Source organism: Dendrobates tinctorius, unplaced genomic scaffold (assembly GCF_039654945.1).
Source record: "Dendrobates tinctorius isolate UK_male_01 unplaced genomic scaffold, ASM3965494v1 ptg000232l, whole genome shotgun sequence".
Lineage (NCBI taxonomy): Eukaryota > Metazoa > Chordata > Amphibia > Anura > Dendrobatidae > Dendrobates > Dendrobates tinctorius.
This window is the reverse complement of record NW_027361899.1, coordinates 16,779,392-16,793,271: the sequence shown is the minus strand read 5'-3', so window position 1 is coordinate 16,793,271 and position 13,880 is coordinate 16,779,392. Positions and strand designations below refer to the sequence as shown.

The following is a 13,880-nucleotide window of genomic DNA, read 5'->3' as shown; positions in this document are numbered from 1 at the left end:
TGTCCAACCGGGCACCGGAGCAGCGACAAACTGAGCAGTGTCCAACCGGGCACCGGAGCAGCGACAAGCCGGGCACCGTTCATTTTTCCTATGTACAATGGCACGATGGTATCGCTGTATATAGAAGGCGCAGTTGCATTATTCCAGGCTCAAGTCCTGTAAAGGCTCTAGGAAAAAAGTGAATAAAAAATAAAACGTAAAATTAAACATTGAAATAGTAAAATTAATAAATAACACAATTAATAAATGATAATAATGTAACTCGCCTCCTTTGAGTATAGAAATAATAGACAAAAAATAAGAAAAACATTAATCACAGTATCGGCATCCATAAATGTTTAATTTATCAAAATATAAAATTAATTCACCCAATCAGTAAACGCTGTATAATAGAGAAAACAATCCAGACACCAGAATTTAGGGGTTTTTTTTAGTGATCGCAGAAAAAAATTCCATAATAAAGTAAAACGCATCTGCCCCGCAGCGATACAGAGAACCCGCCTCACACGGCGCCGGAGGGACACGTCCCGGCTCTCCGGTAATGGCGACAGAAAGAGAATTTAATTTTTTTTTACAAGTTTCTGAACATTTTAAAAGCAATTACTTGGTGTCGTCCCCTCATTTTCCCGCACATTCACGGAGACGCGTCTGTGTCTCCCATGTCGGAGTCTCCCCGGTCTCCCGCTCTCTCCGGTCGGCGCTCACCTGGGCAGGTGTACAGCGGGCCGGCCGCGTCCTGCAGCGGCAGGTGTCGGGCAGCAGGGGGCGCGCTGCTCCTCTCCCTCCGCCGCCGCTGTTCTCCGGTGCTCGCCTCGCTGCTGCTCCGGTGTCCGGGCTCCGCCGGTGGAGACATCGCAGAGCGCGGCGGGCAGTGCACAGGACACATGCGGAGGACTGTGGCTCCGGGGCAGCGGCTGCAGCAGCTCCTATGACCCCCCAGACGATGAGGCGCACGGCGCGCAGGCTGCTCCTGACTCTCACCGGACTGGTGTGGATCGCCATCCTCATCTTCCTCCTGGGGGGCAGACGGAAGTTACAGGGAGAAGACGAAGCCGAGGGGGAGCAGACGAAGGTAAGAGCCGACCCCAGAGAGTCCGGGGGCTGCACCCGCCGCGACCCCCGATACCGTCACATCCCCAGCCGGCACCGGAGACCGGGAAACACCGGGAAAGTTCCTGCAGCGACCGAGCAGCACGTGCGAGAGACAGGGACCCCGATGTGTGTCAGCGTCATCCTCCTGTACCCCGAGTGTCAGTGTCATCATCCTGTACCCCGAGTGTCAGTGTCATCATCCTGTACCCCGAGTGTCAGCGTCATCATCCTGTACCCCGAGTGTCAGTGTCATCATCCTGTACCCCGAGTGTCAGCGTCATCATCCTGTACCCCGAGTGTCAGTGTCATCATCCTGTACCCCGAGTGTCAGTGTCATCATCCTGTACCCCGAGTGTCAGCGTCATCCTGTACCCCGAGTGTCAGCGTCATCATCCTGTACCCCGAGTGTCAGCGTCATTATCCTGTACCCCGAGTGTCAGCGTCATTATCCTGTACCCCGAGTGTTAGCGTCATCATCCTGTACCCCGAGTGTCAGCGTCATCCTCCTGTACCCCGAGTGTCAGCGTCATCCTCCTGTACCCCGAGTGTCAGCGTCATCCTCCTGTACCCCGAGTGTCAGCGTCATCCTCCTGTACCCCGAGTGTCAGTGTCATCATCCTGTACCCCGAGTGTCAGTGTCATCATCCTGTACCCCGAGTGTCAGCGTCATCCTGTACCCCGAGTGTCAGTGTCATCATCCTGTACCCCGAGTGTCAGCGTCATCATCCTGTACCCCGAGTGTCAGTGTCATCATCCTGTACCCCGAGTGTCAGTGTCATCATCCTGTACCCCGAGTGTCAGCGTCATCATCCTGTACCCCGAGTGTCAGCGTCATCATCCTGTACCCCGAGTGTCAGCGTCATCATCCTGTACCCCGAGTGTCAGCGTCATTATCCTGTACCCCGAGTGTCAGCGTCATTATCCTGTACCCCGAGTGTTAGCGTCATCATCCTGTACCCCGAGTGTCAGCGTCGTCATCCTGTACCCCGAGTGTCAGCGTCGTCATCCTGTACCCCAAGTGTCAGCGTCGTCCTCCTGTACCCCGAGTGTCAGCGTCGTCCTCCTGTACCCCGAGTGTCAGTGTCATTATCCTGTACCCCCAGTGTCAGTGTTATTTTCCTGTACCCCGAGTGTCAGTGTCATCATCCTGTACCCCGAGTGTCAGTGTCATCATCCTGTACCCCGAGTGTCAGCGTCATCATCCTGTACCCCGAGTGTCAGCGTCGTCCTCCTGTACCCCGGGTGTCAGCGTCGTCCTCCTGTACCCCGAGTGTCAGCGTCGTCCTCCTGTACCACGAGTGTCAGTGTCATTATCCTGTACCCCGAGTGTCAGTGTCATTATCCTGTACCCCGAGTGTCAGTGTCATTATCCTGTACCCCGAGTGTCAGTGTCATCATCCTGTACCCCGAGTGTCAGTGTCATTATCCTGTACCCCGAGTGTCAGTGTCATTATCCTGTACCCCGAGTGTCAGTGTCATTATCCTGTACCCCGAGTGTCAGTGTCATTATCCTGTACCCCGAGTGTCAGTGTCATTATCCTGTACCCCGAGTGTCAGTGTCATCGTCCTGTACCCCGAGTGTCAGTGTCATCGTCCTGTACCCCGAGTGTCAGTGTCATCATCCTGTACCCCCGAGTGTCAGCGTCATCATCCTGTACCCCGAGTGTCAGCGTCATCATCCTGTACCCCGAGTGTCAGCGTCATCGTCCTGTACCCCGAGTGTTAGTGTCATTGTCCTGTACCCCGAGTGTTAGTGTCATTGTCCTGTACCCCGAGTGTCAGCGTCATTATCCTGTACCCCGAGTGTCAGCGTCATCATCCTGTACCCCGAGTGTCAGTGTCATCATCCTGTACCCCGAGTGTCAGCGTCATCATCCTGTATCCCGAGTGTCAGCGTCATCATCCTGTATCCCGAGTGTCAGCGTCATCATCCTGTATCCCGAGTGTCAGCGTCATCATCCTGTACCCCGAGTGTCAGCGTCATCATCCTGTACCCCGAGTGTCAGCGTCATCGTCCTGTACCCCGAGTGTCAGCGTCATCGTCCTGTACCCCGAGTGTCAGCGTCATCGTCCTGTACCCCGAGTGTCAGCGTCATCGTCCTGTACCCCGAGTGTCAGCGTCATCGTCCTGTACCCCGAGTGTCAGCGTCATCGTCCTGTACCCCGAGTGTCAGCGTCATCGTCCTGTACCCCGAGTGTCAGCGTCATCGTCCTGTACCCCGAGTGTCAGCGTCATCGTCCTGTACCCCGAGTGTCAGCGTCATCGTCCTGTACCCCGAGTGTCAGCGTCATCGTCCTGTACCCCGAGTGTCAGCGTCATCGTCCTGTACCCCGAGTGTCAGCGTCATCGTCCTGTACCCCGAGTGTCAGCGTCATCGTCCTGTACCCCGAGTGTCAGCGTCATCGTCCTGTACCCCGAGTGTCAGCGTCATCGTCCTGTACCCCGAGTGTCAGCGTCATCGTCCTGTACCCCGAGTGTCAGCGTCATCGTCCTGTACCCCGAGTGTCAGCGTCATCGTCCTGTACCCCGAGTGTCAGCGTCATCGTCCTGTACCCCGAGTGTCAGCGTCATCGTCCTGTACCCCGAGTGTCAGCGTCATCGTCCTGTACCCCGAGTGTCAGCGTCATCGTCCTGTACCCCGAGTGTCAGCGTCATCGTCCTGTACCCCGAGTGTCAGCGTCATCGTCCTGTACCCCGAGTGTCAGCGTCATCGTCCTGTACCCCGAGTGTCAGCGTCATCGTCCTGTACCCCGAGTGTCAGCGTCATCGTCCTGTACCCCGAGTGTCAGCGTCATCGTCCTGTACCCCGAGTGTCAGCGTCATCGTCCTGTACCCCGAGTGTCAGCGTCATCGTCCTGTACCCCGAGTGTCAGCGTCATCGTCCTGTACCCCGAGTGTCAGCGTCATCGTCCTGTACCCCGAGTGTCAGCGTCCTGTACCCCGAGTGTCAGCGTCCTGTACCCCGAGTGTCAGCGTCCTGTACCCCGAGTGTCAGCGTCCTGTACCCCGAGTGTCAGCGTCCTGTACCCCGAGTGTCAGCGTCCTGTACCCCGAGTGTCAGCGTCCTGTACCCCGAGTGTCAGCGTCATCGTCCTGTACCCCGAGTGTCAGCGTCATTCTCCTGTACCCCGAGTGTCGGGGGGGGGGGTCATTCTCCTGTACCCCGAGTGTTGGGGGGGGTCTTTCTCCTGTACCCCGAGTGTCGGGGGGGGGGGGGGGTCATTCTCCTGCTCCCCGGGTGTCATTCTCCTGCTCCCCGGGTGTCATTCTCCTGTACCCCGAGTGTCGGGGGGGGGGGTCATTCTCCTGTACCCCGAGTGTCGGGGGGGGTCATTCTCCTGTACCCCGAGTGTCGGGGGGGGGGGGTCTTTCTCCTGTACCCCGAGTGTCGGGGGGGGTCTTTCTCCTGTACCCCGAGTGTCGGGGGGGGGTCATTCTCCTGCTCCCCGGGTGTCATTCTCCTGCTCCCCGGGTGTCATTCTCCTGCTCCCCGGGTGTCATTCTCCTGCTCCCCGAGTGTCGGGGGGGGTTGTTCTCCTGTACCCCGAGTGTCGGGGGGGTCTTTCTCCTGTACCCCGAGTGTCGGGGGGGGTCATTCTCCTGCTCCCTGGGTGTCATTCTCCTGCACCCCGAGTGTCGGGGTCATTCTCCTGCTCCCCGGGTGTCATTCTCCTGCACCCCGAGTGTCGGGGTCATTCTCCTGCTCCCCGAGTGTCGGGGGGGTCGTTCTCCTGTACCCCGAGTGTCGGGGGGGGTCTTTCTCCTGTACCCCGAGTGTCGGGGGGGGGGGTCATTCTCCTGCTCCCCGGGTGTCATTCTCCTGCACCCCGAGTGTCGGGGTCATTCTCCTGCTCCCCGGGTGTCATTCTCCTGCACCCCGAGTGTCGGGGTCATTCTCCTGCTCCCCGAGTGTTGGGGGGGGGGTCATTCTCCTGCTCCCCGGGTGTCATTCTCCTGCACCCCGAGTGTCGGCGTCATTCTCCTGCACCCAAGTGATAATGGGCTTTTGTGTGGTTGGTCACAAATGTTGCTGCCTGGTAGACAATGAGGAGATTGTGTATAATGGTCGGGGGGTGTCAGCTGTGTGTTCTGATTTAGCATATATGTATAAATTCTGCTCTGCTCTTGTCTGTGTTACACAATGAGCCGCGTCCTCCTGCGGGATCCCCGCGGTCCGCGTCCTCCTGCGGGATCCCCGCGGTCCGCGTCCTCCTGCGAGGATCCCATGATTTACAGTGCATGATGGGTTTGTTGATCTTCTCTCCTCACAGTACATAGGGATCAGTTGGTGCATTTCATATCCTATTTTCTCCCTCTGATCGATCCCTGCACATGTTATGTCTCCGCCATCAGAATGTCACCTGGTGAAATGCGTTTGTCCTGCCCAGAGTCTAATGATGGGGCGCCCTAATATTGGTGACAAAAAAATTTCTGCTGTTTCAGCATTTTTGCATTTTGTATTTCATATATAAATACTGTATGAAAATGATTATAACATTTATTGTTAATCTTGCGCTTTTTTACTATATGGATTTGTACCCTGTGTTCTTGTAGTACTATGCTCTGATTAGTATTTTAAATGTTTAATTTAATTGATATTTTAAGCATTAAAAGCTCAAATTTTTCCTGTTCTTCATGGAATGAACATTTGTTTGGATGATATTGTATTCGAGTTGTGCTTTCCGGTTTTAGGGAAATTGTGAATTTATACTTTTTCTTATGCATTCTGCCTTTTAAAACCTTGAGAAAGTGTCACTTTCAGTTGGATCCGTTACTTTTCTGCTGCCGTGGTGCCGTCATGGTGGCAGTGACCCGAGCTGACAGTAATCCCGTTTTTTTTGGGTCGTGGACCCCCGCTTTATATGCCTCAGCACCCATTCGTGCTCTCGGCTCAGGGCTACACGGGAGTTAACAGCGACAGATCTTGGATGCAGGTTCAGGATTGATGAATAATGTACATTTGGCCGGGTCCCCTGAAATTGCTCATGGAAGCCGAAGCCGCCTCTTCCCCAGCTCTGCGATATAATTAGGAGGTTTATTAAGCCAACACCAGACGATCGCGCTCGCCCAGTGAAAGTGTTTTGCAGGTTGCCCGCGATCAGAGCGCGGGATGTGATCGGGGGGAAGGCGGCAGTGGGGGCCGTTGTCTGATAGCAGAAGGGTAACTCTCATTATCTGCCGGCTCCCTCCCTCTGATTTGGCATCGTCAGTGATTAGCGAGCGTGGGCAGTTACTCAACGTTAAGAGGACGAGAGGGAAGTGCTGCCAAGATGATGAGTGATGCCCAATCTCCGACCAGTGAGCGTCCTCCAGTAACAATGGTGTAAAGCTCATCCAGTTACAATGTATCCTGTGAGAGATGGCAGCCCACCTGACTCACCTGAGGTCCGCATCAGCAGATCATTAATCCATGAGATCATCAATCCTGGCACCAATCTATGAATCATCTCTTCTCCAGATATCTATCTGGTCCTCGGCACCTGTGTAAATCTCTCGTAATGTCCATATGGATATTTAATGAAAACTTGGCGCCTGTTACATCATCACAAGTGTTGGACAGTGAGGTCCTCATTTTGAGTTTGGACCAGATTTGGTTCTAATTATGAGCCGGGCTTTAGGTATCACCTTGCTGCCATAACCCTTATGGGCAGCACGGTGGCTCAGTGGTTAGCGCTGCGCTGGGGTCCTGGGTTCGAATCCCACCAAGGACAACATCTGCAAGGAGTTTGTATGTTCTCCCCGTGTTTGCGTGAGTTTCCTCCGGGTACTCCGGTTTCCTCCCACATTCTAAAGACAGACTGATAGGGAATTTAGATTGTGAGCCCCATCGGGGACAGTGATGATAATGTGTGCAAACTGGAAAGCGCTGCGGAATATGTTAGCGCTATATAAAAAATAAAGATTATTAACCCTTCTGCTTGGTGTCAGATTTGGTCTTCAAATTAGACTTGGCACCAGACATGGTGGGTTTCATCATTAAGCTCTACTCAATATCTCGTGATTTCATCATTAATGTTGACTCAATATCTAAGGATTTCTTCTTTGGACTTGGTACCAGATATGATCTTCAATTTGGACTTGACACTAAATATGCAAGGCTTTCATTTGTAGACATGGTACCAGCTATATTAGGTTTAATTATTAGACTCTACATTCAATATCTAAGGATTTCATTGTTAGGCTTGTGACGAGTTATAATGGGTTTCATCACTAAGCTCGACTCAATATCTAAGGATTTCATTGTTAGGCTTGTGACGAGTTATAATGGGTTTCATCACTAAGCTCGACTCAATATCTAAGGATTTCGTCATTAGGCTTGGTACCATATATGATCTTCAACTTAGACTTGACACCAAATATTCAAGGCTTTCATTTGGCACCAGCTATATTGGTTTCATCATTCAATGTCTAAGGATTTCATAGTTGGGCTTGGCTTTAAATATGGTCTTCAAAATAGACTCGGCACCAGATGTAGCAGGTTTCTTCATGAAGCTTGACTCAATATCTAAGATTTCATCATTAGTCTTGGTTCCAGATATGATCTTTAATCTGGACTCGACCTTAGATATCCAAGGTGTTACTCTCCTGTCTCGGCTCCAGGGCCGGGCTTTGACCCCTTCCACTGTTTCCATCGCCTTGTGCTGTGTTTTTTTTTAGATAGCCCGGGGAACCTTCTGTCACATCATCGCCCTAAACCTTTTAAGGCAGGTGTGTATCTGAGTCTTCACTAAGCTTTGTGTTCAGTTATCGTGAGCTTTGGAGTTTGCCTCATCATTCAGTTCTGGCAATCATCAGACCTCATTCAGCTAAATGAAAGACTATTCCTCCAAAATGATTTTTCTCTTTTTTTTCCCGTCTATTTTTCATCAATAATTGCATTGCATAAAAGCAGCTATAAATGGAAAAACGGAAATGAATTATTTAGTAGCGTTTCCATTTATTTTATAAATATACAATAAAACACACACAAATAGTTAATTCGACTTTATTAGTTTATTCCGTGTCTGCGTTGCTTTGAAAATTTATGAGACTCTTTTTTTTTGTTTAGAACAAAAAATGATTAACATAATGGATACCAGAAAAAATTAGATTCTGGTGCCAAACTGAATGTATCTGGTGCTCATCCAAAAAAAATAGATCCTAGGAGTGGCCATCTCTGGCGCCGAGTGTAATAAGGAGATACAGTTGTGGCCAAAAGTATTGACACCCCTGCAATTCTGTCAGATAATACTCAGTTTCTTCCTGAAAATGACTGCAAACACAAATTCTTTGGTATTATTATCTTCATTTAATTTGTCTTAAATGAAAAAACACAAAAGAGAATGAAGCAAAAAGCAAAACATTGATCATTTCACACAAAACTCCAAAATGGGCCAGACAAAAGTATTGGCACCCTCAGCCTAATACTTGGTTGCACAACCTTTAGCCAAAATAACTGCGACCAACCGCTTCCGGTAACCATCAATGAGTTTCTTACAATGCTCTGCTGGAATTTTAGACCATTCTTCTTTGGCAAACTGCTCCAGGTCCCTGATATTAGAAGGGTGCCTTCTCCAAACTGCCATTTTTAGATCTCTCCACAGGTGTTCTATGGGATTCAGGTCTGGACTCATTGCTGGCCACCTTAAAAGTTTCCAGTGCTTTCTCTCAAACCATTTTCTAGTGCTTTTTGAAGTGTTTTGGGTCATTGTCCTGCTGGAAGACCCATGACCTCTGAGGGAGACCCAGCTTTCTCACACTAGGCCCTACATTATGCTGCAAAATTTGTTGGTAGTCTTCAGACTTCATAATGCCATGTACACGGTCAAGCAGTCCAGTGCCAGAGGCAGCAAAGCAACCCCAAAACATCAGGGAACCTCCGCCATGTTTGACTGTAGGGACCGTGTTTTTTTCTTTGAATGTCTCTTTTTTTCTCCTGTAAGGCCTGTTTCACACTTGCTTTTTTTTGCAGCGCGTTTTTCCCGCAAAAAAAACGCATTGAAAAACGCATACAAAAGCATACAACTGCTGCGTTTTTTTCAAGCATTTTTATGAGCATGCATGAAAAAAACGCAGCGTTTGTATGCGTTTTTAGTGCGTTTTTACCGCGTTTGCGTTTTTTTCCAACATTAGGTGGCCCCTCACACTAACCCAAACCATGACTTTACTAACCCTAACCCTGACCCTAACCCTTAACCAAACCATACTTAACCCTAACCCTGACCCTAACCCTGACCCTAACCCTTAACCAAACCATACTTAACCCTAACCCTGACCCTAACCCTTAACCAAACCATACTTAACCCTAACCCTGACCCTAACCCTTAACCAAACCATACCTAACCCTAACCCTGACCCTAACCCTGACCCTAACCCTTAACCAAACCATACTTGACCCTAACCCTGACCCTGACCCTAACCCTAACCCTAACCCTTAACCAAACCATACTTAACCCTAACCCTAACCCTAACCCTAACCCTGACCCTAACCCTAACCCTGACCCTAACCCTTAACCAAACCATACTTGACCCTAACCCTGACCCTAACCCTAACCCTGACCCTAACCCTTAACCAAACCATACTTGACCCTAACCCTGACCCTAACCCTAACCCTGACCCTAACCCTTAACCAAACCATACTTGACCCTAACCCTGACCCTAACCCTAACCCTGACCCTAACCCTTAACCAAACCATACTTAACCCTAACCCTGACCCTAACCCTGACCCTAACCCTGACCCTGACCCTAACCCTAACCCTGACCCTAACCCTAACCCTGACCCTAACCCTTAACCAAACCATACTTAACCTTAACCCTAACCCTGACCCTGACCCTAACCCTAAACCCCCTTAACTAACCCTAACTTTACCCAAACCCCTAAATTCCATTGTCTAAACTAATGGTAAAAAAAAAAACGCATGTGCAAAAAAACGCATACATAAGCATGCCAATGCGCACATATGCTCACCATAGACTTATAATGGGTGTCTTGCTGTAAAAAAACGCATTGCGCGCATGCGTTTTTTTGAGGCAAATCGGACGCACAAAAAATGCAACAAGTTGCATTTTGTGCGCCCGAGCGCATACCGCAAAAAAACGCATGCGCGGTAAAACGCGTACAAACGCATGTGTATGCGCACATAAGCGCATCCCATGCAAAGTATAGGAAAAAAAAACGCATGCGCTATTTAGCGCTAAATTACCGCGAAAAAAAATGCAAATGTGAAACCAGCCTAAACTCTGTTGATGTCTTTGCCCAAAAAGCTCTACTTTTGTCTCATCTGACCAGAGAACTGCAGGGCAGCTTGAACTTGTTTGGATGTTAGTCGAGGTTCTTTATCCGACATCCGCACAATCTTGCATTGAAATCTCTTGTCAATTTTTCTTTTCCGTCCACATCTAGGGAGGTTAGCCACAGTGCCATGGGGTTTAAACTGCTTGATGACACTGTGCACGGTAGACACAGGAACATTCAGGTCTTTGGAGATGGACTTGTAGCCTTGAGATTGCTCATGCTTCCTCACAATTTGGTTTCTCAAGTCCTCAGACAGTTCTTTGGTCTTCTTTCTTTTCTCCATGCTCAATGTGGTACACACAAGGACACAGGACAGAGGTTGAGTCAACTTTAATCCATGTCAACTGACTGCAAGTGTGATTTAGTTATTGCCAACACCTGTTAGGTGCCACAGGTAAGTTACAGGTGCTGTTAGTTACACAAATTAGAGAAGCATCACATGATTTTTCGAACAGTGACAATACTTTTGTCCACCCTCTTTTTTATGTTTGATGTGGAATTATATCCAGTTTGGCTTTAGGACAATTCTTTTTGTGTTTTTTCATTTGAGACAAATTAAATGAAGATAATAATACCAAAGAATTTGTGTTTGCAATCATTTTCTGAAAGAAACTGAGTATTATCTGACAGAATTGCAGGGGTGTCAATACTTTTGGCCACAACTGTACTTACAAAAATGGTAATATTATTTAGTGGTATTTAAAGGGGATTTGTCACAAAAGTCAAGTGTCCAGTTTTTGCTATTATTTAATACCTGTTGCTCCCATGAGTATATCACTTTTTGTTTTTTCAAATCCACTGTACGGTTCCAGAGATAGGAGCCTTTCTATTTACACAGTTACACAGGTTGAAAAAGGACCTCTGTCCATCAAGCTCAACCTTTCTCCACCAATTATACTTTTTTTGTCACTAAATTATGTATAATCCACAGTGTTGTGTAGTGAGGAAATCATTCAGCCCTTGTATAAAAGTTGTCATAGTGTCGGCCATTGCTACCTCTTGTGGTCGGAATTCCACAGTCTTACTGCTCTAACTGTAAAGAATCCTTTCCTATGTAGCTACCGGAATCGCCTTTCTTCCCCCTGTAATGACTGCCCCCTAGTCCTCAGTATGGTCTTTGGAAGGAATGAGTCCTGTGCCGTCCTCTATACTGACCACATACAGTATATAAATGAGATCCACTCTGATGTGTATTTTTTTTCTAAGCTAAAGAAGCCCAACTTTTCCAACCTCTCATCATATTAGAGGCCTGCATCCCGAATATCAGCCAAGGTTGAAAGTTTAGTTCTGATTCTTATGGTCCTTAGCAAGGAGGCGTGGCTCACAGGTTCCTCTGGGGCGTATCCTTTTTGTTCTCTGCAAGCCACGCCCTTTTTAGGAAGCGCCATAAAACTATCCATAAATAAAAAAGGCCCATATTTTTGGAACTATATGGCGGATTTGAAAAAAACAAAAAGCGATATGCTCAGGGAAGTGGCAGGAATAAAACGACAGCAAAAACTGGTGACTTTTAATCTTGTGACAAACACTCTTTAAATACTGATAATCATTTCTGTTATAGGACTTTATTAATCTGTCACCAGTTCTGTAAGAATGTCTTCGTTATGGCACCATAGACTTGCCAGTCCTAGATCTGCTTTTTCAGATGAGCACCAGTTAGGTTCAGTTTAGCACCGGAGTCTAATTTTTCTGGTCTCCATTATGTAAATCATTTTTTTTTTCTATTTATTTTTTCTCTAAGAAATTTCCAAAACGATACAGAGACGGAATTTATTACTTTGTCTTGTTTTACTGTATATTTATAAAATAAGTGGAAGTATTGCTAACTAATTCATTTTCAGTTTCCCATTTATAGCTGCTTTTATGCAAAGGAAATATTCCGAATAGCCAAAAATAAAAATAAAATAAGAAGAGAGACTCATTTCAGGGGATAGTTTTGCTTTTAGGTTTGGAAATTATTATATTCTGCACTTACAGAACCGAGAATGAAAAAGGAGCGAAACGAAAGCATCACTTCTCCATGTGATCTCTTGTCTCTTTCATGTTGTTCCCACCTGGAAAATCACATCCGCGCGGCACTTTATCTGCTATTCCGCAGACGTCTTATCACGCGTTACGTAATGTTCTGCCACTCGCAGCATAATTGCATCTCTCTGGTGAAATAAAATCAATAGCGAATAAAAAAAATAATAAATTCATGTTTATGAAATTCAGCTGGAAAAACAAAAGTTTTGATATAGGAGCATGAATCAAAAACACAACGCACCAGATATTTATCAACCGTCCAACGTTTTGTGTGATTTATAGAAGTATTGATCGTGGCATAATGCTCAGTGACAGTGCACTTACTTTTCTGGGACTCTTCCTCTCCTCCAGGGCTGCAGGACTGGGACTAATGAGTGCTTGGTAGAACTTGTGAGGTCTCTTCAGTAACAAGTCCGACTTATTTAATGACCTGGAGCTCATATAGACCACACAAACGGCCCCCACTCATTTGCTCCTCTTTTTTTTTGTCAAGTTTTTGCTGTTTTTCATTTGCCTCTTGTTTTACTTCTAATTAAAAAGTCTTTTTTTTATGCATTTCCCTTTTTTTTTATTTTTTTTTTTTTTTTAGTCAGAAAAAAAAAAATAACAATAATAAAGAGCATTTTTGAGTTTGCGCAAAAATCATAAACTTTTGAAGAATTTGGTGCAAAAACATCTGCGAATACCAAAGACCAAAAGAAATAGAATAGGCTTAAAAAACGCAATAATTAATTGGACCCAAAAATTAGGCGTTGGTGGCAAATTTCTAGTCCCATTCAGGCATTTTTAGTTACGTTAGTCCAGTCCCGATTGGTACATATTGGTTACGGTAGTTTTCCCCTTAATTTTTTGTGTATAGATGAAGATTTGATCGCTTCTTATTACATTTTTTGGGAAGGGGAATTTTTTTTATTAACTGGTTTCAAAGACCCGTAACATTTTAATTTTTCTGTATTCAGACTTAAGTGAGGGCTTCCGTTTGCCTGAACAAATTGTAGTTTCTGTGTCAAATTTTTTTGGTATATGAGATTTTATCCCAAAATTTCCCTTTTAATAAAAATTATTGAAACAAAAAAAAGTTTTTGAAGAATTTAATAATTTGTTTTTTTCTTTATATTTTTAAACATTTTTTTTTTTACATTTTTTTTGTCTCACTAGTAAACTTGAACTTCAGTCAGCCGGATGGCTCATATAATGCCCCGCACTACTTCTGTATTGCAGTGTGTTAGATCTATCAGCAAAACACTGACCGACTTTCTATTACACACACCTTAGGCAGGGCATATTAGCAGTAGTATGATGACAGCCATTGCAACTCGTTGTCTTCCTCAATCAGACCGCGGGGGCGGATGAGTAGCATGAGGCAGCCAGCAGGTTCACTTTAAGTGTCCTGCATTTCATTGATATTACAAGGTTGTGTTCCTGAGTGTGATTTCCGTATCCTCTGAGTGATGTTCTCTTACCTCTGTCTTCATATATGTCTATT

General features: G+C 47.0%; 1 protein-coding gene across 1 annotated transcript in view; it reads left to right on the top strand.

The window, feature by feature from the left end:
- Positions 1-502: 502 nt before the first annotated feature.
- Positions 503-13,880, top strand: part of GALNT14 (polypeptide N-acetylgalactosaminyltransferase 14) — a 531,963-nt gene continuing 518,585 nt past the window's right edge. The window contains exon 1 of the mRNA XM_073556362.1: positions 503-1,072. Coding sequence (XP_073412463.1) covers positions 542-1,072 — 531 coding nt within the window. The 5' untranslated portion in view covers positions 503-541. The remainder of the gene's footprint in view (positions 1,073-13,880) is intronic.